Below are 26,062 nucleotides of genomic sequence, written 5' to 3'. Positions count from 1 at the left end.
GTTCTTAGTTTCCTGAGTTCGTCAGATGTCGACAAGTTTGGGGCAGATTTATTGTGGGCTTCCAAAAGTACTATGTGGGACAGTAGAGCTTTGTAAGTTGCCTGACGCCTCCTTTTCTCCCTAGTGGCAATTTTGATGAATGACCCCCTAATATAGGCCTTGTGTGCAGACCAAAGCGTTTCCTCTGTCACCTCCTTGTTATCGTTAAAGTTAAAAAACTCTGCGAAGTCGGCCTGCAACTCCTCAGAGATTTGTCTACAGGCTAGGAGGGAGTCATTCATGCGCCACCGGGTAAAAACAGGCGCGCGGTTTTGCTCCTGAACTGTCAGGTATATGGGGGCGTGGTCCGACCAAGCTATAAGTCCAATTTTTGAATCTGAGCAATCCATAATAAGTGAGCTATCAACCAGAAAGTAGTCCAATCTGCTGTAAGAGGTGAACCGAGGCGAGAAGAATGTGTAGTCCCTCTCATTTGCATGTTGGTATCTCCATATATCATGGAGATGCCTTTCTGAAATTATTGTGCTCATCTCCTTCCTCTTACAGCAGTATTGGAGCAATCCAGAGTGCTGGACATTACCATGTTAAAATCCCCGCAGATTATTTGCTTACCCTCTTTAACGGATGAAAGCTTGGAAAGAAACCTCCGCAAAAAGCTGATCTGACCAGAGTTGGGGGCGTAAACGGTTGCAATAGTATACTTAGATCCATTTATGGAGCAATTAATAATGGCGTATCTACCGTCAGGGTCTAAATGTTGTGAATGTAGTGTGAACGCAACAGTATTTTTTACACAAATGAATACTCCAGCCTTTTTTTTTTTTCCACAAGCCAGCAGTATGAAAGGAAATTTAGCATTATTTAACCTGTGCGAGTCCCCTTGGAGGAGATGAGACTCCTGACCACATATTATATCACATTTGGATTTAACCACTTCCCGCCAAAACATGGATCTCTTGGCTGGCGAGTTCAGACCCCTAACATTTATAGACATACAGTTCAGTACCATTGTACATGAAAAAAAAGTCTCTTGCCTAGAGCTGCAGGGGGAAAAGGAAGGTCAGGCAGGAAAGAGATAACACTAACAATATTGACATCACTAACATTACTGATGTAGGGAGCATCAGTCCACAAAGAAAAAAGCCCAAAAAAGGGGCCTGCGGTATGGTGGAAATTTACCGCCATGGGGGTTCAGGGTCCTGGTTGAACAGAACCAGCGGACCTTAAAAGTAGCAACTAAGTCTCAGCCGCGACTCAAACATATCACATAACTCACACGACGGACCAATCTTCATTCACTTTATCCTGTTGGGATGATCCTGTAGCTCTTGGAGATCTGGCCGGGAGATTTGCCAAGTTCCATGAGGATAGGAGCTTTGCCAACTGCTGTGGGGAATGGCAGGCGTGGGTATTTCCTGCTCGGAAAAGCAGGATCTTTACAGGGAAACCCCATCTATAGGATATAGCTTCATCCCTGAGAACTTTGGTATAAGGAGCAAATTCCCTCCTTTTTGCCAGGGTTCCTGCAGACAGATCTGGAAAAATGGACAGGTGCCGGAACTGCTCAGACAGAGGGGGTCTCTTTCTCAGGGCTTGCAGCAGGGCTTCTTTGGTCTTGTAAAAGTGCAGGCGAGCTAAAGTGTCCCGAGGGACATCAGCACTGAGGGATTTAGGCTTGGGGACTCTGTGTATTCTGTCCACCAGGAAATCAGTTGCAGTCAGGTCTGGGAGCAGCTCCTGCAGCAAGGAGCCCAGAAAACTCTGCAGCCCCTTGTCTGGTATGGCCTCTGGAATTCCTCTGATTCTTATATTATTTCGGCGGGACCTGTCCTCTAAATCCAAGACCTTGGTATGGAGCTTTTGCACTTGTTCCTCCAGTGCTGCATTGGCATCAATGAGGCTATTGTGTGACTTTGTCAGCTCCCCCATTTTAGATTCAATATGTGCTGTACGGCTGCCTATGGCAGTGATATCTCCCCTCAGCTCAGCCACCATATCTTTCCAATCCTGCTGCAGTGATGAGCGGAGAGCACTGAGCAGTTTCTGCACTGTACCTTTGGTAAGCGGTATATCTGCAGCGTCTGTGTCCAAGTCTGGGCCTGCTGTGGATCCCCTCCTGGATGAGCATGAGGAAGCTGTGGAGGAGGATGCTGCCGCCATTTTCCCTCGCCCCGTGCTGGAGAAGAAGTCTGTAACTTTCGCCGGGGACGGCTTCTTCTGGGATTTTCCCCTTGGCATGCTACGATCCTGGATACCTCCGCAGCACTCCCCCCCCGTGTGCCGAGAGATTGGTGCCGCTGGCGAGCCGCAATGAGCCGATTAGGAGTCGAAGTGGCTGGAGCTCAGCAGCTAAGTGACCGGTGCCATTAGCAAGCAGACCACGCCCCACGACAGTCTATTCTTCACCTTGACAGGTTTTTTGTACATGCGCTTTTTACATCTCCAATATTTTCTCTCGATTGTATATTCAAAGATCAAATAACCTTTGCCTCTTTTTGCGATACACTGGGCATTATTAATCTTTGTGTCATTTTTATATTTTTTTTTGCTGATACTGGATGAAAATATAAAGAAACAAATAAAGCCAGGAAATAAATGCCCATTTTCGCAGTTTTTTTTTTTTTTTACAACCAGAAAAGAACACTAGAACACATTTAATTGAATTCCCTTCTATGTAAATATTTACCGTATTCTAACTTAACTTATTTTCTTCCCATCAGGGCAGAGCTAGAAACAGCAATCCAGACTTCTGCTTGTTTTATATATTTATTTTGTGTTTCCTTTCTTCATTTATTCCACACACCACTTTCTGCTAAAAGCTCCAAGACCTTTAAGGGGCATTTGAATATTTTAATACTTTTTTATTGCCTGTTCCCCCTCTAACAGGAGCTGGTATATTATCCCCAGTTACAGAGGAAATTCAGCTCTGCTGATCTGAATTAACAAGGTCCCAGTAGTTCCTGTTCTCTCCCTACACCCAGCGATCACCTGATCACTTTATCTGAATGAGTAAACACCACTCAGGCTTCCTATGCTGTGTACACAGAGACCAGAAAGGAAGCAATGATAATAAACCATCTCTGCCTTATCTGTGGAGAGTCTATCGGTGTCTGTGTGAATCCCAAACATCCGAGAAAATGGTTAATTTCCAGAACCTTTCAGCCACATCAAAATCTTTGCAGACTTCTCCAAGGTGACAATTGACGCTAGAAAGTAATTCAGAGAATTCACCCACACTCTCAGGGATAAAAACATCCGTTATAGGTGGGGATTCCCTACTAAACTTTTGGTCTTCTTCAACAATCACAGGGACGATCTGGAATTTATCTCAGGGGGCTAGATCCATAAAGATAGAAGTCACTTGCTCTCTTTCCAATTAACAACATATTATTGCATTGTGGCAATTTAATTGTTTTGAAGATTCATTGACATGTATGTTTTGTTTACATTCTCGTATAAAATAGGTTAATTTGCATAAGCTTTTTCATCAGGAAACCTCTTCTGGAATATGGGAACCCTGTGGAATCCACAACACAAACTTTTTCCCCCAACATAGGAGAGATCTCATATAGTAGGGTCCTTCAGGAAAACTCACAATTTAAGAACAATTAATTGAAGTTTGGTTTAAATAACTGGTTATATCCTTTTCTAAAGTATTGTTCTCAATTTTGTACTTTTCATTTTATCTAAACTTTACAAATATCTTGACCGGTATCTGATTTGTCACGGTTGACCGGATGACAAACTAAAGCCCCGTCACACAATTTTTGTGACGCAACAGCGATCTCACAAGCGAGATCGCTGTGTGTGACACTGACCAGCGACCGGCTCCCCTGCGGGTTATCGCTGATCGTCCTGGAATAGCCAGGACATTTTTTTGATCGCTGGTCTCCCGCTGGCCAGCACGCATCACTGCGTGTGACAGGCGGGAGACCAGCGATCAGCGTGCTGGTAACTAGGGTAAACGCAGGGTTTCTAAGCAGCGCGCGGTGCTTAGAAACCCGATGTGTACCTTAGTTACCAGCGCGCAGGAAGCTAGTAACCAGGGTACACATCGGGTTTCTAAGTGACGCGTGCTGCTTAGAAATCTGATGTGTACCTTAGTTACCAGCTCCCTGCATCAGCGCGCTGGTAACTAACATACATACACAGCGACGCCGGGTGCTCGGCGTCGCTGGTGCTGATCGCTGGTGAAGCTGTCTGTTTGACAGCTCACCAGCGATCATGTAGCGACACACTAGCGATCCTGACAAGTTGATATCCTTGTCGGGATCGCTGGTGAGTCGCTATGTGTGACAGGGCCCTAACTCTTATTTCTCTTATCAGCCAGATATTGAAGAAACAAGTCCATCAAACTTATGTCCTACAATGTCAGGGGATTGAAGAGCCCTAGGAAAAGATTTGTCTTGTGGAAAGAAATCAAGAAAAGCCAAGCAGATGTGGTTTGCCTACAAGAAGTGAAACTTGCTAAAGAAAAATCACCCAAAATTTGGCCACAAGAATTATTCAAATATTTTTTTTCCCTCAGTGCGAGAAGGAAGGCAGGGGTGATCAGGAAGGCAGGGGTGATCAGTGATTAAAGGGAACCCGTCACCCCCCCAGGGCCTATTAAAGTTAAAGAGCCACCTTCAGCAGCACTATGGCTGCATTCAGTGAAGGTGGCTCTTATGTTTCTTACTCCTATGAAGGCTGAAATAAAGACTTTTATAAATTGCCTGCCATACCTCTATTGTGTTCGGGAGGTATGCTTTCTCCCCGTGTCAACCGCCTCGCAACCATCCATCATCCCCCTCTGGGCTCTGTGCGCTGCCTCCTCTCTTTCTTGTGACGTCACCGCCACCTGCGATCTGCAATTCCAGCATTGAAAGTGTCAAAGGTCGTCATAAATTTATACTCCCAGACCCTCCTGTCTCTCTGAGATGTGAAGATACTTATCAATACCAGTCATTTCATATCCATGGTGTTGTTGTGATCAGGCATACAATCGTCACACAATAAGAGAAAAAAGAATGGATCTACCTGTGGCAAAACATTTTTGTATGCTGGACCACAACACCAGGGATATGAAATTACTGGTATTGAAAGGTAACTTCACATCTCAGAGAGAGAGAAGAGTCTGTGAGTATAAATTTATGACGACCTTTGACACTCTAAATGCTGGAATGAATGTGTCGCATGGATTTATGTCTTTTTACATCAATTAAGGAATTTGCTCCTAAGACCTTGTGGGGGCATCACAACACATTAGGAGACCCCAATCAGAGGACAATAAAACATACGGACTCCTTATCTATGAACTGGTCCAATATTTATGTTTCTCCCTCTCCCATAGTCATAATTCTGCTTCACGTCGCTTGTCTCATCTATTGCGTTTTTTCTGTGCTGTATTGTGCATAAATATGTGACGCTTCAGATTTTGTATTAGTCTATGCCTGATGGAGACCTGAGTAGTCTCGAAACCTTGCAATGTGTTACCATCTTTTCAGTTAGCCATTAAAAGGTATCAAACACTGAGGACTCTCAATTCTGAATATTTTTCTGTAAGAGTTAATGAAGCCTGAAAACAACATTACTGAGCCGCTGCCAGTGGAGCATAGCTGCTGTCACAAGGCAATGTTTGCAGCCATCGTATGCGGTGTCTAAGTCATTAGCTGAAAATAAGCCTGTGGAGGCAGAGCTTAGGTGGATGCTGTGCAACACGGACATTACAGTGCATGTCTGTGGGATCTATAAATGCCCTATCCTCTGGGAATTCGCACTGATATTTTGCAGATTTCACCAATATCAATTGTGTCAAATATCTGCATCTGAATACATGTATACTAGATGAAAGTATACATAAAAGGGAATCTATCAGCAGAGTCAACTCTCCTAAGCCGTCTATATGGGCATGTAGGTCAAAGGAAGCTGAATACAATGACACCTTGATATCGGTGATCCGATGTCTTATTCCTGAGAAATCCACATTTTTCTTAATATGTAAATTAATTGTTAAGATCTATGGGCGGGACATAGATCTCTCTGAGAATTTGCCCCCAGAGCTTATTATGGAGGCATAGATCAAGAGAACAGACTGTCAGTCATTACACGTCTCACACTGATGCCCCACTTTCATGTAACATAAGCTTTGGGGAGATCCATGCCCGCCCCAAAGATCTTAGCTCAAAATGTAAATTTATCTGGACAGCAGATCGCAGATATCAAGGTATCATTTTATTCAGTTTTCTATAAGGTAAAATAAACAGCTCAAGAGGATTAATCCTACTGACCAATTCCCTTTAAGGGGACGTTCTACGAATAAAAAATAAATAAGCTGATGCAAGGAAAAGTTTTAAAATGGGAAAATAAATGTAACAACCTTGGTAAATCCCTGATGACTGAAGTGACCCCTGCTGAACTGGTAATGCAGCCACTCAGAGCACAGGTACGCTTAAGGGGGTTTTACACATAGCGATATCGCTTGCAATATCGCTAAAACGTCACTGATTTTGTGACGCAGCAGCGATATTGCTATGTGTGATACTTATCTCCGACCGGCTCCCCCGCTGTCCATCGCTGATCGAGTGAGATCGGGCGGCTCCATTTCTCGTAGGGCGCTTCCTGTTGAGCTTCCTGCTGTGTGAGACGAGCGACGCGTGGACGCGGGCGGGAGGACGTCTGGATCGCTGTGTGTGAAAGGTGAGTATCGTGCGCTGCGTCGCTGCTGCATCGCTGTGAGGTCTTTCTGTATGAAAGCTCACTAGCGATCATTTAGCGATGCACCAGCGATCCTGACCGGGTCGGATCGCTGGTCGGATCGCTGGTGCATCGCTAAATGTAAAAGGGCCTTTACACTTAGTGGTGTCTAGTAAGATATTTCTATAAAAGTATATAAAAGCATTCTCCCATAATATGTCATCATTACCGAGAAGCAGCAAGAATGGAGGAGTTGAGGCCACCGAAACACGACAGGGCCACAGCCAGGGGAATTGTCCAACTAAATACACCGTATACCATGTCAGCAAATGTCTGTTATGGAAAAAAAAAAGAAATGGTGAAAAACACTTACTATTATACCAAAAATGGTTTGCACGAGATTTGAGAAGTGAACCCCATTGTCTATTGTGCATTTCCCTAATGAATGGCACCATTTACTCCACAATATTCCGGTAAAGAGCAGCAGAGATTCCTCTGAGCGTTATCTTCTGTCCGTGACTAAATTCAAAGAGTATTAAATCTAATACTCCAACAAACCCCTCTGGCTGTGACATGAGCCCACATGTGCAGTAATGTGCAGAATCTGGGTGTTCTCTCTGGTCATGGAGATTATCTGCCTCATCATCTGCAGCATCCTACACATGTAGAACAGAGATGCTCAAAAAGTCCCAGCAGCCACGGGCAATTTTCTGTGCAAGTAGGACTATGGTGATCAAAATATACAGAATGTTTATATACAAAAAGGAGTACTTTTACCATCAATCAGTAGCTAAATTAGCTAAATTATAACAAGATGTCACCCTAATTTACAACTAGTGATTTTCCATTATTATGCCTGAGCTCTATGCAGCCAGTTCCAGCACTGCTTATTCCAGCAGCCTCCACGTTCTTCTATTAGACATTGTAATGTAGTGCTGTATAATTGCTCCCTGGCACACCGCACTCTCCCAATGACTGTAGTGCACAATCTGCAGCCGTCCAGAGACCAGAGATGGCGAGGAGGGACAAGCACAGCTACACAAGTGATGTCATCTTCACAATGTGTGCAAGTCCTGTACAGCACACAAGCGCGCGTCTTGGCGGGGAGCTCACGCAGGTCAGAGTTTCATTGGATATAATCTGCAGCACATTTGGTTACTTTTACACGGCAGTACTTTGCAAATCAGGCGTGGAACAAAGAACAAGGAATTGTAAGATTTGTACCTCTTCTGTATTTAGGACGCACACCTGGTTGTGCAAATACTGAAGCAAATACAGTTGTGTGAAAGAGGCCTTACAACCCATAATACGCAGAATTTGACTCATATTTAACCATTTGAATTCCAAAGAGTGAAACCACAGCATCAATTCACATTCTGCGCAGTACTGTAGATCCTGGGGGAGTAGAGGAGATGGATTTCCCAGGTCCTGCGCTCTGCAGGATCCACCCAAAGCAGGGAGACACGATCTCCCTGCACTACAGCTTTCCATTCTGTAGACCACAAGTCACGTTAAGCCTGCAGTCTATAGAATGGCCGAGGTTCCGACACACGCACAGGACGCCAGAGTCCTGGCGTGTTTGCGTCATTGTGCCAGGAGTCTGACATTCTGTGCATTTGTCAGCGCGTTGCCTTGCCACTAGACTCATCACATTCCTGGATTAAATGGGTTGGCCACTACTTTAAATTAACCCCCCAATGTATCCCCCCGGGGCCCCCTAATGAATTTTGTAAATACCTTATGTTGCCTATACTGCCTGTGAGCGGCGCTATCCGTGGTCGCTCATAGGCAGCACGTGACCCAGCACTGATGTCACGACAAGTGAGGCGTGACTCAGCGCTGGGTCACGCAGTAGCTGCTGGGTTGTGGGCGGGGATACACCCTGCTTCACACCCAGCATCCACCGCGCACTCTCTCAATGAATGGGCGCGCAGTGGATGCCGGGTGTGACGCGGGGGAATAACCCCGCCACAGCCTGGCAGCCAGCACTGAAGGAGGAAGAGCGACCCCTGGCTGCTGCCTGCACTTGTCGGGACTTCAGCAAAAGCAAGAGCCGGCCGCAGCCAGGGGTCACGTGCTGTCTGTGAGCGGCCAGCGATAGCACCGCTCACAGGCAGTATAGGCAACATGAGGTATTTACAAAATTCATCAGGGGCCCCTGGGGGGATACATTGGGGGGTTAATTTAAAGTAGTGGACAAACCCTTTATGATTTATCTTTTATTAAGACATAAGGTGTGATATGGGGGCATCAAACAATGGGGGACCCTGAACCAGTGTGGAGGGCCCTCACACATTTTAGAGACTAATGTAGGAGCAATTATACAGATTTGGGACTAATGTGGGGCCATTATATAGTTGAGGACTAACGTAGGGGACACTATACAGTGTGGGAGCTAATGTGGGGCCCATTATACAGCTTGACGACTAATGTAGGAGCCATTGTACAGCTTTGGGACTCATGTGGGGATCATTATATAGTTTGAGCACTCATGTGGGGACCATTATACAGTGTGGGAGCTAATGTGGGGCCCTTTATACAGCTTGTGGACTAATGCAGGGGACATTATACAGCTTGTGGACTAATGTAGGGGACATTATACAGCTTGTGGACTAATGCAAGGGTGTTTATACAGCTTGGAAACTAATACAGGAGACATTATACAGTGTGGGAACTAAGGTGGGGGCAATTATACAGTATCATCATTGTGGCTGCAGAGCTAAATACTTTTTTTTTTTTTTTTTAACTAAATTGCACCTTTTTGTTGTGAAGATATTAGCAATCAAAGTATTTGGCAACTAATGAGTCAACCTTTGTTAAAGGGGTATTCCCATCTACAAGATCCTATCTCAATATGTAGTAGGTGTAATAATAATATTAGCAAATACCTCCAATTAGAAATTGGATTCCCTATGTCTTTTTCTTAGTGTGCAGGACCTTAGGTATCCATGGTCACGGACACTAGCAACTAGATAACTGTCACAATATCAGTGGTCGTAACCATGGATACCTAAGGTCCCACTTACAGGGATAAGAAGTGCACGTCCCCAGTGATAGAAACTCATACAGGGATAAGAAGTGCACGTCCCCAGTGATAGCAACTCATACAGGGAGAAGTGCACGCCCCCAGTGATACCAACTCATACAGGGGGAAGAAGTGCACGTCCCCAGTGATAGCAACTCATACAGGGGGAAGAAGTGCACGCCCCCAGTGATACCAACTCATACAGGGGGAAGAAGTGCACGTCCACAGTGATAGAAACTCATACAGGGATAAAAAGTGCACGTCCCTAGTGATGGCAACTCATACAGGGAAAAGAAGTGCACGTCCCCAGTGATAGCAACTCATACAGGAAGAAGTGCACTCCCCCAGTGATAGCAACTCATACAGGGAGAAGTGCACACCCCCAGTGATACCAACTCATACAGGGGAAGAAGTGTACTCCCCCAGTGATAGCAACTCATACAGGGAGAAGTGCACACCCCCAGTGATACCAACTCATACAGGGGAAGAAGTGCACTCCCCCAGTGATAGCAACTCATACAGGGAGAAGTGCACACCCCCAGTGATACCAACTCATACAGGGGGAAGAAGTGCAAGTCCCCAGTGATAGAAACTCATACAGGGATAAAAAAGTGCACGTCCCTAGTGATGGCAACTCATACAGGGAAAAGAAGTGCACGTCCCCAGTGATAGCAACTCATACAGGGAGAAGAAGTGCACGCTACCAGTGATAGCAACTCATACAGGGAGAAGAAGTGCACGCCCCCAGTGATAGCAACTCATACAGGAAGAAGTACACCCCTAAGTGAAAATACTGAAGCAAACTAAAGTTAACTCATTAGCTTGTTAGGCACCAAATACTTTGATTCCCAATGTCTCCGCACTGGAGAGGCAAAATGAAAACAAATAAAAAGTTTTATTCTGCTCTGCGCCAATATTACATCATGTGTCCAGCTCAACATGAAGCATTTGATGAAAGGTCCTCTTTTAGAAGGTGTCCTTCTACACCAGGCACAATGCAATGATGTGATGTAGATAAAATCACATGTCTGATACAGATCCAGAGGCAATCTGGTATCTTAGCAGGACAAAAAAAAGTTGTGCACAAAACATTTGTCTTGCAACAACAGAAAAACACTGCAAATGGATCCGTTTTAACATTGAAGTCTATGGAAAATGGATCACTAATATCCATCCGATTACCATAAAACTACACACTGCCAAAGATTTCTAGCGCCATGAGAAAGAAAGACATTTTAAAAGTAGAAAAATAAGCATATTTTTTACAATAATGGTACTCACCACAGCCACTGCATCGCTGCCGATAACGGCACTGAAATCCAGCACGGTGTAATAAGCAACATTGGTCAAAATGTATATAATGGTGACAACTGGCATTGAAATCGCAATGGACAACGGCAAGTTCCTGAAAGCACATAAATCTGTACTTTAAAAGCAGTTCCTGGATGACAGACAAAAATTAAAGAATCACTCTGGCATTTTAGTGTTGTACATGTAATGGTAACTGAACAGTGATATTCTAGTTGTGCAGTTTCTCCTCAACCAAGGTTTCAGCCCAAAATGTTGAACCCCCATCACATGTCTAGCCTGAACACCAATCCAATGGTGTTCTACTGTGTACACTTGTGACAAAAAGTTTTGGTTTTCACAAAAAGTTTGCCGCTTCAGTTTTTATAGTGTCAACTTGCATCAACTCTAAATTAGTGTCAAGAGTGATCAGATGAATTACATGAAAGCTTAACTTAATAAACACAAAACATTTCAGCTGATTTTCAGCACTGCAACAAGATGACCTGCTTAAAGATCTCATTCCCTACTCCCCTCTTATCTCCTCTTCCCACAATCACATACAAGACTTCTCGTGTCTATCCCCCCTACTCTGGAATTCTCTATCCCAACATATCAGACTCTCTCCTATAGTGGAAACCTTCAACATGAACCTGAAGACCTACCTCTTCTGACATGCCTACAACCTGCAGCAATTCCCGAACAACCAAACCGCAGCGGTGAGGGCATGACCAGCTCTGCCCTCACCTATTGTATCCTCACCCAGCCCTTGTAGATTGTGAGCCCTCACAGTCATGGTCCTCTCTCCCGCTGTACCTGGTGGTTACTTGCTTTGTTCAAGATTATTTTATTTTGTTTTTCTTTTGTATATCTCCTTTCACATGTAAAGCGCCATGGAATAAATGGTGCTATAATGATAAATAATAATTTAATGGATCTAATAGAACTTGAGAGAAGTGCAATTCCTGTGAAGAAAGATTCAGGGTGCCCAAGAAAGTCCAAGGAGTGCCAGTTCCCTGTCCTAAAGATGAATCGCCTAGGGAAATTTGTTCAACACCTGTGCAGAGCTTGCTCAGAAATGACAGAAGGCAAGCATGGAGGATGACGTAGTATAATGAAGGGCAACAAATAAGCCACTTCTCTCCAAGAAAAACCATCAAGGACAGACTAATATTTTATAAGTACAGGGATTGGATTGCAGAGGACTTGGGTAAAATTATTTTCTTTGATGAAGCCCCCTTCAGACTTTTTGGGACATCTGGAATAATGATTGTCCAGAGAAGAAGAGGTGATCATTACCATAAGTCCTGGCTCATGTCAACAGTAAATCATCCTAAAACTACTCATTTGTGGGGACGCTTTTCATCCAGCAGAGAGGGCTCACTCACAATTTTGGCTGAGAACACTGCCATGAATAAATAATGGGATCTCATCTGACTCCAAAAGCGACTTCTCACAACCATCCGGGAGCAGTTTGATGATGAAGAATGAATTTCTCGCATGATGAACACCATGTCACAATGCAAAAATAATAACTAAATTGTAGAAGAAGAGGAGCAGCACTTCCAAGTGGTCGACTTAGAAAGATGTCTTTATTCATCAAACCATAAAACCAACATACAGGATAAAAAACCTGACGCGTTTCTGGCGTCCTAGACGCCCTCATTCATAGCATGACGATGGAATAACATTGGCTCTAGTTAGCTTAAAATGAGACCAATCACAAGAGTCCTGTGAATGACGAAAATACATGACCGGTGTGTAAAGTAATCAGAAATTAAGATCTATAGCACAAATGCAAATATTAAAACATTCAATAAATATAAAAGAGGTCACTGTTATAATTCATACCTCGAAGATATTTTCAGTCCACATTTAGTATCCAGTAGGCTTCACGCAACACAAGTTGTTTCTGCCAACTGCCTCCTCTGGGGAGGATAATGGACTTTTTCTATTCCAAAAAAATGTAAATGTGTCAAATCATCATTATGTGGAGTAACAGAGTGTTGCACCAGAATAAGACCCATTGTTCTTGACAATATTATTCAAATGTTCTGAAATTCGCCGTTTTAATTTTCTTATAGTGCATCCCACATGCTGAACCTCACATAAATCACAACAGATGGCATACACTACGTGATGGGTATCACAATTAATGAAATCATCAATATGATGTAGCACTCCTTGAGATGAAAAGAATTCTGAAGCTAAAACATGCACACAGTATTACAGCGGTTTCCACAACATTGGATGTTCCTAATCTATATTCCTGTATTACATATCCACTTGCAGATGCAACTGTCCAATACCATCTGGACAATTATAGTACGGTACTTATTCTAATGATTTAGAACAATATATAATTACTGTTTGTATTATTTGTTTGAATCATAATTATTTTATTTTCAACACACAGTTGGAGCACCTTTGAGAGCGAGGTACTCCCCCTCCATGACCATATTATATATGGCTTGGTGGGAGGAGAAGTTCATTTTTCACCCTGCCAAACCTTTCTCCACCTACATCAGGTGGTATAGTCATTATATGGACGACCTCCTCCTGGTGAGGGTGGGAAACAGAATTGGTAGGGTGATATTTCTCCACCTACATCAGGCGGTATAGTCATTATATAGACGACCTCCTCCTGGTGTGAGTGAGAAACATATCAGAATTTCATTTGTATCTAAATACACTTAATTTGAAGTTTACAGCTAATTAACCATCTAATCAAATTGCATTTTTGGATATTTTTTCTTGTTGGGGATGTTAGTGGGAGTATACACATATCACTATATAGAAAGAGGGTTTCTGGAAATACCAAATTACAATCCACAAGTTGTCACCGTAAATATAGAATGTTACAGTTGGAAGAAACCTCCAGGGTCATCGCGTCCAATTCCCTGCTCAATGCAGGAGTCACTAAACCATCTCAGACAGATGTCTGTCCTGCCTCTGAAGACATACTACTAAAGCTATCCCCTATGGGGGAATTGCCAAGTGCCAGACGCATATGTTCGGATGATGAACATTTTACTGCAGAAAATAATATTATTTCACACAGATTACGGGAAAGAGGTCATGGTAACCAAACAACTCGCAGTGCATTGAATAAAGTTAGAACAAAAACTGGTAATCAGCCTTTATGTAATAGCAGAAATGCTCCCCCAAACAATACCAATAGTGCACCCGTCACCTTTTCCACATCTTACAGGCTGCAATATAACCAAATCATAAACATTATTAAAAAAAAAAAAAAAAAAAATCTTCCAGTCATAAATCAATGCAGAAAAAAAGGCAAATGCAATTCTAGAATGTATTAACAGAAGCATACAGTCTAGATCACATGAAGTCATTATTTCCCTCTACTCCTCTTTGGTCAGACCTCATCTGGAATATTGTGTCCAGTTTTGGGCACCACATTTTAAAAAAGACATCAACAAACTGGAGCAAGTTCAGAAAAGAGCGACCAGAATGGTGACCGGTCTGCAAACCCTGTCTTATGAGGAAAGGTTGCAGGATTTGGGAATGTTTAGTTTGCAAAAGAGAAGACTGAGAGGAGACTTAATAGCTGTCTACAAATATCTAAAGGGCTGTCACATTGTAGAAGGATCAACTTTATTCTCATTTGCACAAGGAAAGACTAGAAGCAATGGGATGAAACTGAATGGGAGGAGACACAGATTACATATTAGAAAAAACTTTTTGACAGAGTGATCAATGAGTGGAAAAGGCTGCCACGAGAAGTGGTGAGTTCTCCTTCAATGGAAGTCTTCAAACAGAGGCTGGACAGACATCTGACTGGGATGATTTAGCGAATCCTGCTTTGAGCAGGGGGTTGGACCAGATGGCCCAGGAGGTCCCTTCCAACTCTACGATTCTATGATTCTAAGATGAAGTATTTAGAAAAAATACTTCTCAAGGCTGTAGATTTGTGGCAAAGAGGAGTCGCAGTTGGGGCAATATGCTGGTATCCAGTTTGCGCTAAGGTACCCCTAAAAAACAAGTTGGTTGAAACCCAAAGGATTTTTCACATTGTGGGAACCGCTGTATTATTTGCTTAAAATGAGACCAAAGTTATTCTATTATCATGCCATGAATGAGGGCTTCTAGGAAGCCAGAAACGCGTCAGGATTTTTTATCTTGTATGTGGGTTTTATGTCTTGATAAATAACGACACCTGTTGTGAGCTCATTTTCGGGTTTGCTTCTGGTGAGGGTTATGGAGTTGGCTCTGCTGACAGAGGAGTAGTGAGTTCTCTATCTGGACTCCCTCCGTTGGTGAAGGGAGGTAATGAAGCTGATCTAAATGACAGAGACCGGCCACCTGAGGAAGAGGACTGTGATTGGATGTCAGGAGTTTCTGATTGGATTTTACGCAGCCGACTCACTAGTTTCTTGCTGGTGATTTCACCTGACTGTGGCTTCTGGTTTCCAGTTTGGTTCCTGCCTTCTTAAAGCTAAGTTTTCTCTGCTATTGTTCATATGAGTTTTTGTCTGGTTTACTTAGTTTTTGTGTTCAGCCAGCCCTGGCTGGGACTGGGCTGAATCCCCATTTTGTCTCTGATCAGTTGATCTCTTTTGCTCTATCTTCAGAATATACTTGAGTGCTGATATAGGGAATTGAAGTCTAGCGACTTCAGGGCCTTTTTTTTTTTTATCAGACGTGTTGGACATTTTTTGGCAGGGATTTTTGCGTGATTGCAGACAGCAGCTTTTCTTTCCTGTCCTTTCTAGTTAGTGAGGGCCCCATCGTTTGCTCAGCCTCTCTTTCTATCTGTGTTTGTGTTTTCATCTTGTTTCACCGACAATACATGTTGGGGGCTGTCTATTGCTTTGGGGTCTGCTCTGGGGCAGTTTAGATTTTCCCTTTTCTTTCTTTAGGCTTATTTAGTTCTCCGGCCGTGACGAGGCGTCTAGGACCACCATAGGCACGCTCCACGGCTACTGCTAGTTGTGTGGATAGGATCAAGGGTCAGCAATACGCTAGTTACCAACCTCTCTGGTTTTCTGGGCTTAGCTTGCTTTTTGTTTTTTCCTCCTCGGTGACTCATTCATAACAGACACCGTTTTTAATCAGCCGCTGGAAGTGCCGCTCTCTTCTCCTGTTGACATGGCACCCACTGGTTTTTCCTCCCATGGATTCTAATTCCACAAGCGTGGTAAGCTCCAACTTCCTTTTTCTCTTACAATAACCAAATTCCTCGATGCACAAAACATTGCCATTTTGCATCCATGGCCAGAAATCTCCTCCGATCTCAATGTCATTGTGAACCTGTGGTGAATCCTCAAAAACGGCATGGACAAACAAAAACACAGGAGTTATGGTAAACTCCTGATTAGGCAAGAATGGATTGCAATCAGACAGAATTTTGCCCAGATGATGATGTCCAGTTGTCAGGGCGAAGGGCAAAAGTCTTTAAAAATAAGGGCGAACACTGGAAATATGAAGCCTTCTTTGCATAAAGTTACCATAACCATACCTTAACCATAGAAACATACAACTAAAAGATATAAAAACTACAGACGCAGCAAACTATGAAGTTTAACATTTGTGTCAGTCTCAAAACTTTTGGCCATGACTAGATAGGACTAATGCTGAGCGAGCAGTGAGTCAGTGCCACGGGCGAGGTTACAGCCGCTGCTCACTATACATGTGCCGACGGCGCAATAGACTGTAATGATGTAGAGAGCGCAAATGTGCACTCTGACGTGTATCATTTTCGGAAGTGTACCCTTACTGGAGGTGGACATGGAGACTGTGTCTGGGTGTATGCCTTCAGAAGGCACACACTCCCAAAAATGATGCACATCACAGTGCACATTTGCTCTGTCTGCATCATTACAGTCTATGGCCCCGTCGGTGCATATGTTTGGAACCTGTTTTTCGAGGGAGTTTGGATGTATGCCCCAATGGCGCAATCAAACAATGTTAATGCACCTTAGCCAAATCACACCACCTGCTTTGCACTGATGAGGAGCAAACACGCAAAAACATGTGCCTTCCAATGGAGTATCTGGTTTGGCTTTTCATCTTAAGTCATGTGGCAAGGCGCCTTAAAGTGTCAATATTGACTTTTAGGATTGCAAACCGCATTAAGTGCCACTAAAGGCAATATTTGGGACAGTAGTAAAAGAGGTCAAGACATATCAGAAATGACATTGGTTAGTCTCATCACACTGCATGTCCAGAGAGTAAACCCTCCTTAACCCCTTCATGACCAAGCCTATTTTGACCTTAATGACCAGGCCATTTTTTGCAATTCTGACCAGTGTCCCTTTATGAGGTAACTCTGGAACGCTTCAACGGATCCTAGCGATTCTGAGAGTTTTTTTGTGACATATTGGGCTTCATGTTAGTGGTAAATTTAGGCCAATAATTTTAGCGTTTGTGAAAAAATCAGAAATTTGTCAACAATTTTCTCAATTTTCAAATTTTGAATTTTTATTCTGTTAAACCAGAGAGTTATGTGACACAAAGTGGTAACTAAATAACATTTACCACATGTCTACTTTACATCAGCACAATTTTGGAAACAAAATTTTTTTTTGTTAGCTTATAAGGGTTAAAAGTTGACCAGTGATTTCTCATTTTTACAACAAAATTTACAAAACCATTTTTTTTTTAGGGACCACCTGACATTTGAAGTCACTTTGAGGGGTCTACATGGCAGAAAATACCCAAAAGTGACACCATTCTAAAAACTGCACCCCTCAAGCTACTCAACACTACATTCAAGAAGATTATTAACCCTTCAGGTGTTTCACAGGAACTAAAGCAACGTGGAAAGAAAAAATGGACATTTTAACTTTTCCAACAAAAATTTTACTTTAGCATCAATTTTTTCATTTTCACATGGGCAACAGGATAAAATGGATCCTAAAATTTGTTGGGCAATTTCTCCTGAGTACACCGATACCTCATATGTGGTCATAAACCACTGTTTGGGTGCATGGCAGGGCTCAGAAGGGAAGGAGCACCATTTGACTTTTTGAATGGAAAACATGCTGGAATATTTAGCGGTTGCCATGTCGCGTTTGGAGAGCCCCTGTGCGCCTAAACATTGGAGCTCCCCCACAAGTGACCCCATTTTGGAAACTAGACCCCCTCAAGGAACTTATCTACATGCATAGTGATCACTTTTAACCCCCAGGTGCTTCACAAATTGATCGGTAAAAAAAAAAAAAAAAAGTACTTTTTTTTTTTTCACAAAAATTTTCTTTTAGCCTCAGTTTTTTCCTTTTTTTACATGGGCGACAGGATAAAATGGATGCTAAAATTTGTTGGGCAATTTCTCCTGAGTGCACAGATACCTCATATGTGGTCATATACCACTGTTTGGGCGCACGGCAGGGTCCGGAAGGGAAGGAGCGCTATTTGACTTTTTGAATGGAAAATTATCTCCAATCGTTATCGGACACCATGTCGTGTTTGGCGAGCCACTGTGTGCCTAAACAGTGAAAAAACCCCACATTGGACACCATTTTGGAAACTAGATCCCTTATGGAACTTATCTAGATGTGTGGTAAGCACTTTGAACCCCCAAGTGCTTCACAAAAGTTTATAACGCAGAGCAGTGAAAATAAAAAATCATTTTCCTCAAAAATTATTTTTTAGTCCGCTATTTTTTATTTTCACAAGGCTAACAGGAGAAATTGGACCACAAAAGTTGTTGTGCAATTTGTCCTGAGTACACCGATACCCCATATGTGGGGGGGAACCACTGTTTGGGCGCACAGCAGGGCTCAGAAGGGAAGGAGAACCATTTGACTTTTTGAAATGAAAATTACCTCTAATCGTTAGCGGACACCATGTCGTGTTTGGAGAGCCCCTGTGTGCCTACATTGGAGCACCCCAACAAATGACCCCATTTTGGAAACTAGACCCCCTAAGGAACTTATCAGTTTGTCCTGAGTACGCTGGTACCCCATATGCGGGTGGGGACCACTGTTTGGGCACACGTTGGGGCTCGGAAGGTAAGTAGTGACATTATGAAATGCTGACTTTGATGGAATGGTCTGCGGGCATCATTTTACATTTGCAGAGCCCCTGGTGTGCCTAAAATGTAGAACCCCCCCACAAGTGACCCCATTTTGGAAACTAGACCCCCCAAGGAACTTATCTAGTTGTGTGGTGAGCACTTTGAACCCCCAAGTGCTTCACAGAAGTTTATAACACAAAGCTGTGAAAATAAATCATTTTTTTTCCTCAAAAACGGAGATTAGACCTACCGGTAATGTTATTTCCAGGAGTCCATCCTGACCGCACCATGGGGGTTGACCTTTCATCCTTACAGGGACAGGAAATACACGAGAGGTTAAAAGGTCCCCTCCCACACAACACTCCAGTGATTTTCCAAGTACCACACCAGTATGGATGCAATTAAAATTTATTGAGATTTAGTACAAGCATATTGACACCAATACAAATCCTAGGGAGGGAACTACCAGTGCTGTCAGGATGGACTCCTGGAAATAACATTACCGGTAGGTCTAATCTCCGTTTTCCAGGACGTCCTATCCTGACCGCACCATGGGGAATACCAAAGTAGGAATTCGCTTAGGGTGGGACTACTGCTTGTAGAACTCTACGACCGAAGGTCGACTGGCTAGCTGTCAAAGTGTCCAACTTATAGTGTCTACAGAAAGTGTTCAGTGTAGACCAGGTGGCGGCCCTGCATATTTGATCTACTGAGGCTCCCGCCCTCTCTGCCCATGATGTCGCTATTGCCCTAGTGGAATGGGCCCTAAGTCCTACCGGTATAGGAAAACCTTCGGCCTCGTACGCCGAGGTGATAATTGTCTTAATCCACCTTGCCAGGGTCTGTGTAGCTGCGCTTTTACCCTTATTTTTACCGCCGTACTGGATAAATAGTTTTGTGTCCTTTCGCCAAACCCGTGTGACCTCTAGGTAGCGGATGACTGCACGTCTAACATCCAGGCAATGGAACAGTTTTTCTTTATCATTCTTGGGGTCTGGACAAAATGAGGGTAGGATTATCTCCTGGTTTAGATTTTGCGGAGATGCTACTTTCGGGAGGAACCTCGGGTCTAGCTTGAGCACTATGTGATCCTCAAAGACCTGAATGTAGGGATTCTGGACTGAGAGGGCCTGGATCTCCCCTAAGCGCTTGGCTGAGGTGATCGCTACCAGAAATACGTTTTTTTCTGTGAGCTTTGCAATGTCTATCTCCGATATTGGCTCATAAGGGGGTCTACACAGAGAGTTGAGGACTAGATTTAGGTCCCACGGGGGGACCGCCCTTCTTAATGTGGGTCTTAACCTCTGGGTGGCTTTGGTAAATCGCGCTATCCATGGATGGGAGGATAGGGAGAAATTGATGAAAGTACTTAGGGCTGCTATCTGGACCTTGAGAGTGCTCGGGGTTAGGCCCTTATCGAATCCTGCCTGTAGGAAATCTAGGATTTGAGGGATATTTGGCCGAGACAGGTCTAAAGGGGCACTACCACTTTCTGAGCAGAACCTCTTCCAGATCTTACGATATATTGCCTGCGTGACAGGTTTACGGCTGGCCTGTAAAGTAGAGATCACTTGGTCCGAGAGGCCACTGGACTTCAGGATGTCCCTCTCAGGATCCATGCTGCTAGTTGCAAGCTTCCTGGGTTTGGGTGTCGAACTGGGCCCTGGGCAAGTAGGTCCGATGACGTTGGTAGATGGAGTGGTCCCTTCTGAGCCATTTTCTTGAGGAGGAGAAACCAACTCCGCCGGGGCCAAAAGGGTACGATTAGCATCACCCGAGCTCCCTCCTCCTGGATCTTTCTGAGAACCCTTGGTATTATGGCGATAGGGGGGAACCCGTATAGTAGTCCCCCTCTCCAGCTCTGGTTCAGGGCGTCGATCTCTTCCGGATGGTCCGCTGGATTGAGGGAGTAGAACCTCTCCAGTTTGGCGTTTCTTCTCGTCGCGAAGAGGTCCAGTTGGGGTGTCCCCCAGCGATGGCACAAGTCCCTGAAGATCTCTTCTTTTAGCTCCCACTCGGTGGCCCGGACTTCTTGCCTGCTTAAGTAGTCGGCTATATTGTTTTGGGAGCCTTCCAGGTGTATTGCTGACAAGGAGCGGGTGTTGTTTTCTGCCCAGGTGAGGATGCGAGCCGCTTGGTCCTGAAGCTTCCCGTGCCTTGGACCCCCTTGGTGGCGTAGGAAGGCCACTGTGGTCACGTTGTCCGACATGATCTTTATATGCTGGTTCTGTAGGCATGACTTGTTTCTCTTCAGCGTTTCCCAAACTGCTCGTAGTTCTCGGTGGTTTGAGGACTGTAAGCTGATGTTCTTGGGCCATGTTCCTTGCAGATATCTTCCCTCTAGGTGAGCTCCCCATCCTTCTCTGCTGGCATCCGTGGTGATGGTCACACATGGAGACAGGATCCAAGGAACCCCCTGGCTGATATTTCTGTGGTTGGTCCACCACTTCAGGGATGATCTTAAAGCTGGAGACGGCCGGAACTTCTTGTCCAGTGAGGACTGTCGTCTGTCCCATCTTGACAGGATCTCCCTCTGCAGGATTCTTGAGTGGGCCTGGCTCCACATAACGCAGGGTATGCATGCAGTTAGGATGCCCAGAATCTTCATCGCGGTCCTTATTGAAACCTGGTGCTGACTGAGCTGACGAACCTTGTCCATGATGGGTCTTTTCTTCTCTTCGGGTAAGAGTGAGATTCTTCTTCTGGAGTCCAACATGACCCCCAGGAATTTTTTCTGAGAACTGGGCCGAAGATCTGACTTTTCTCTGTTCAGGATCCAACCTAGGCTCTCGAGCCTGGAAATTACTCAAATGAGTTGTACCTTCAACTCCTCTGCTGTACGGGATACCACTAAAAAGTCGTCTAAGTAAGGCACGATGATTATGCCCTCCCGTCTTAAATTTGCCACGACTTCGGCGACCAGTTTCGTAAAAACTCGAGGTGCTGACGCCAAGCTGAACGGAAGGGCCTGGAACTGAAAGTGGTAGTATCTGCCGCCTTTCTTTAGAGCGAAACGTAGGAACCTCTGAGATTGAGGATGGATGGGCACATGATAATACGCACTTTTTAAGTCTATAGTGCACATGGAAGCGTTCTGGTCTATCAGCGGGATGGCGGTTTTCAGAGATTCCATTCGGAATCTCTTGTACCGAACCCATTGATTTAATGGTTTTAAATTTATGATGGTTCGGCTTTCTCCCGACGGTTTTTTTATCGTGAAGAGAGTTGAATAGTGCCCCTGACATCTCTCCGCTTCTGGGACGGGAACCACTACCTCGGTCTTTAATAGATCTCCTATGTCGGCCCATATAGGATCTATCAGTGCTCTGGAACGGGGTTCTGTGACCACGAATCGTGCAGGGGGGGGGTTTTGTAAACTCGAGGGAATAACCCTGGGAGATTGTATTGAGGACCCATGGGTTTTGGGAGATGAGTCGCCAAGCCCCCGCAAAGTGTCTGAGACGCCCCCCTACCGGTATGGCGTCATTGTCTTCTGCTTCTGGAACTTTGCCCGGAACGAGACGGGGGAGCCCTACTTTTCCCCCCCTTTGAATATTCCCAGCGAGGAGATTTTCCCTTCCCTCTATAGTCCTGCCTTTGGTAAGGACGGAATCTCTGAAAGGAAGACTGCTTTCTAGGTTTCTCCTCTGGAAACCCTTTTTTCTCGTCAGAGGCACTCTCTAGAATCTTATATAAAAGCCGGCCCAAATACTTCCCCCCCCCCCCCCCCCCCCGAGAAGGGTATGGAACATAATTTATTTTTAGACTGGTAGTCCCCCGACCAGGTTTTCATCCATATGGCTCGACGGGCCGCGTTGGATAAAGAGTTATTCCTGGCCGAAAATCTTACAGATTCCGCCGAAGCATCCGACAGAAAACCAATTGCGATCTTTAACGGGAATGCTCTCAAGGATATCGCCCCTAGGGGCTTTTTCCTTTAATTGATGCTCCATCTGGTCGATCCATAGATGCATGGACCTAGCGACTGAAGTGGCGGCTATGTTTGCTTTCATCACCGCCGCTGAGGCCTCCCAAGCCCTCTTCAAGAGCACGTCGGCCTTTTTGTCCATGGGTTCTTTGAGACTGGAAGAGTCCTCAAAGGGAATTGAGGTCTTCCTCGACACCTTAGCCACCTGGGAATCGATTTTAGGCACCTCATCCCAAGTGTTGATGTCTTCCGGGTTAAATGGAAGTCGCAGTTTAAAGTCTCGCGGCACAATCAGTCTTTTCTCGGCATCCTCACATTCTTTCAGGATCATCGCCCGGATATGGTCATTGACTGGGAAGACTTGACGGACCTTGGCTCTTAGCCCCCCGAACATCGCGTCCTGGATGGATTGCTCCTTCGGGGATTCCTCGATCTGCATCGTCCTCCTCACTGCCCTGAGGAGCTCGTCCGTATTCTCTGATGTGAAGAGGTACTTTTTCCCTGTCTCCAGGGGTTCAGAGGTGATCTCGCCTTCTTCCTCCGAGTCCGTACCCCGTATCTCCTCCTCTGAAGACTGGTCGGACTCCCATCTTGGTCTTTTGGATTGGGACCGGTCGGCAGACTGCGTGGGTAGCAATGCAGAGACGGAGGCCTGGACCTCCTCTCTGACCACTGTGCGCATCTCCGTGAGGAACGTGGTCTGCTCTCCTCTGATGATCGTGACCTGCTCTCCTCTGATGATCCGCAGGGTACAGTCCTCACATAAGGGTTTCTTCCATGTGCTCGGCAGCTTGCTGGCACAGATGGGGCATTTGGGCATCTTGATCCCCTAGATGCTGCTGCCACCGGGGTCGGCGCCGACTTGTCCTAACAAAGAACAGGAGACCGTTTTACTAACAGCTCCTGTCTTTGAACTCACAGCCCCCCTGCCTCCTACTCACGGACACTGGGTCTGGCTCGCTCCTGCGTCCGTGTTCTCCGTCCATGATGCCGCGCTGAAGGTGATCACCGGTCTGTACCGCTGCCCCCTCTTTCCCCTACCTTATCTTGCGCTGGAAACGCTTCTCCCGTCCATGACGCTTCCTCCTGACGACGCAGGCCCAGACCGGAAGTCGTCATACCCGGCGACCGGAAGTGACGCGGCCGCCGGCTCTCGCGGGAGTCGCGCTGGGGGGAGCGATACATCGTCCGGGAGCGACGCTCCACGGGACCGCAGGCGGGAAACCCCCCTTAGGGGGGTGCCGCACGCACCGTCCGACCGGAGCAGTTGGCGGTTGGGACCCCGAACCTCCTGGCCCCGGTAAGTTCTGCTGCTCTCCTGCCGCCGACGCTGCGGCGCTCTCGTGCCTGTCCTTACAGGGACAGGAAAAACACTGGAGTGTGGTGTGGGAGGGGACCTTTTAACCTCTCGTGTATTTCCTGTCCCTGTGAGGATGAAAGGTCAACCCCCATGGTGCTGTCAGGATAGGACGTCCTGGAAAAATGATTTTTTAGCTTGTAAATTTTTATTTTCACAAGGGTAACAGGAGAAGTTGGACCCCAAAAGTTGTTGTCCAGTTTGTCCTGAGTACGCTGGTACCCCATATGTGTGGGGGGAGACCACTGTTTGGGCACACGTCGGGGCTCGGAAGGGAAGTAGTGACGTTAAAATGCAGACTTTGATGGAAAGGTCTGCGGTCCTCGTTACATTTGCAAAGCCCCTGATGTGCCTAAACAGTAGAAACCCCCCACAAGTGACCCCATTTTGGAAACTATCAGAAAGTTGTGGGAAGCAGGGTGTGTTGCAGTCCGCGCTGCCGAGATTAACAAATCACCTGGGATGCAAGATGTTGTAGCAGTGTACTCCTTTATTTCCTCCTACGCGTTTCGGCGCCCTTCCTGGCACCTTCCTCAGGGATGTACTTGAATATCCCTGAGGAAGGTGCCAGGAAGGGCGCCGAAACGCGTAGGAGGAAATAAAGGAGTACACTGCTACAACATCTTGCATCCCAGGTGATTTGTTAATCTCGGCAGCGCGGACTGCAACACACCCTGCTTCCCACAACTTTCTGAAGGTTTTTCCACGTGCGAGTGGTTGGTGGAGGTCCTGCAGCAGCTGATTCTGTGATATGCTCTCAAGCCAGTTGTGGGTTACACAACTGGAATAGGTGAGTGGAACTGTATTATACCGCTCATACTTCAAGTGTCACTAGTGATAGGGCACTATTGCGCCTCTTGTTCCCCCCACCATTTTTTGTATTGATACATTTTGGAAACTAGACCTTCTAAGGAACTTATCTAGATGTCTGGTGAGCACTTTGAACCCCTAAGTGCTTCACAGAAGTTTATAATGCAGAGACGTGAAAATAAAAAAATCATTTTTTTTCCACAAAAAATATTTTAGCCCCCAATTTTTTATTTTCCCAAGGGTAACAGGAGAAATTAGACCAGCAAAGTTGTTTTGCAATTTTTCCCGAGTACGCTGATACCCCATATGTTGGGGTAAACCACTGTGTGGGCACACGTCGGGGCTTGGAAGGGAGGGAGCACCGTTTGACTTTTTGAACGCAAAATTGGCTGGAATCAATGGTTGCACCATGTCGCGTTTGGAGACCCCCTGATGTGCCTAAACAGTGGAAACTGTTATGAATGAGTCACCGGAGGAAGAAAAAACAAAAATGCAAGCTAAGTTCAGAAAACCGGAGAGGTTGGTAGCCAGCGGATTGCAGACCCCTGATCCTATTCACAACAACTAACAGTAGCCGTGGAGTGTTCCTACGGTGGTCCTAGACGCCTCGTCACAGCCGGAGAGCTAAATAAGCCTAAAGGAAGAAAGGGGAAATCTAAACTGCCCCAGAGCAGACCCCAAAGCAATAGACCTCCCCCAACATGTATTGACGGTGAAAACAGATGAAAACACAAACACAGACAGAAAGACGGGCAGAGCAAACGATGGGGCCCAACTAACTAGATAGGAAAGGACAGAAAAGATGCTGGCTGCAATCCGCAAAAACCCTACCAAAAATGTCCCAACACGTCTGATAGGAAAAACGGCCCTGAAGTCACTAGACTTCAAAATCCCTTTATCAGCACTCCGATATATTCTGAAGACAGAGCAAAAGAGAATTAACCGATCAGGGACAAAAATGGAAATTCAGCAAAGCCCCAGCCGGGGCTGGCTGAACACAAA

At 45.3% G+C, this 26,062-nt stretch overlaps 1 protein-coding gene across 2 annotated transcripts in view; it reads right to left on the bottom strand.

Moving 5' to 3' along the window:
* LOC141088005 (Y+L amino acid transporter 2-like) overlaps window positions 1-26,062 on the bottom strand; it is a 116,630-nt gene that overhangs the window by 20,344 nt on the left and 70,224 nt on the right. For both annotated transcript variants that reach the window (XM_073573836.1, XM_073573837.1), the window contains exons 5-6: window positions 10,982-11,105; window positions 6,905-7,008 (exon numbers count right to left, since the gene is read on the bottom strand). In XM_073573836.1, coding sequence (XP_073429937.1) covers window positions 6,905-7,008; window positions 10,982-11,105 — 228 coding nt within the window. The remainder of the gene's footprint in view (window positions 1-6,904; window positions 7,009-10,981; window positions 11,106-26,062) is intronic.

The sequence above is a fragment of the Dendrobates tinctorius genome, unplaced genomic scaffold, assembly GCF_039654945.1.
Source record: "Dendrobates tinctorius isolate UK_male_01 unplaced genomic scaffold, ASM3965494v1 ptg000037l, whole genome shotgun sequence".
Taxonomy (NCBI): Eukaryota; Metazoa; Chordata; class Amphibia; order Anura; family Dendrobatidae; genus Dendrobates; species Dendrobates tinctorius.
Note: the sequence above shows the minus strand (reverse complement) of the source record. Positions and strands in the feature narration are given on the sequence as shown.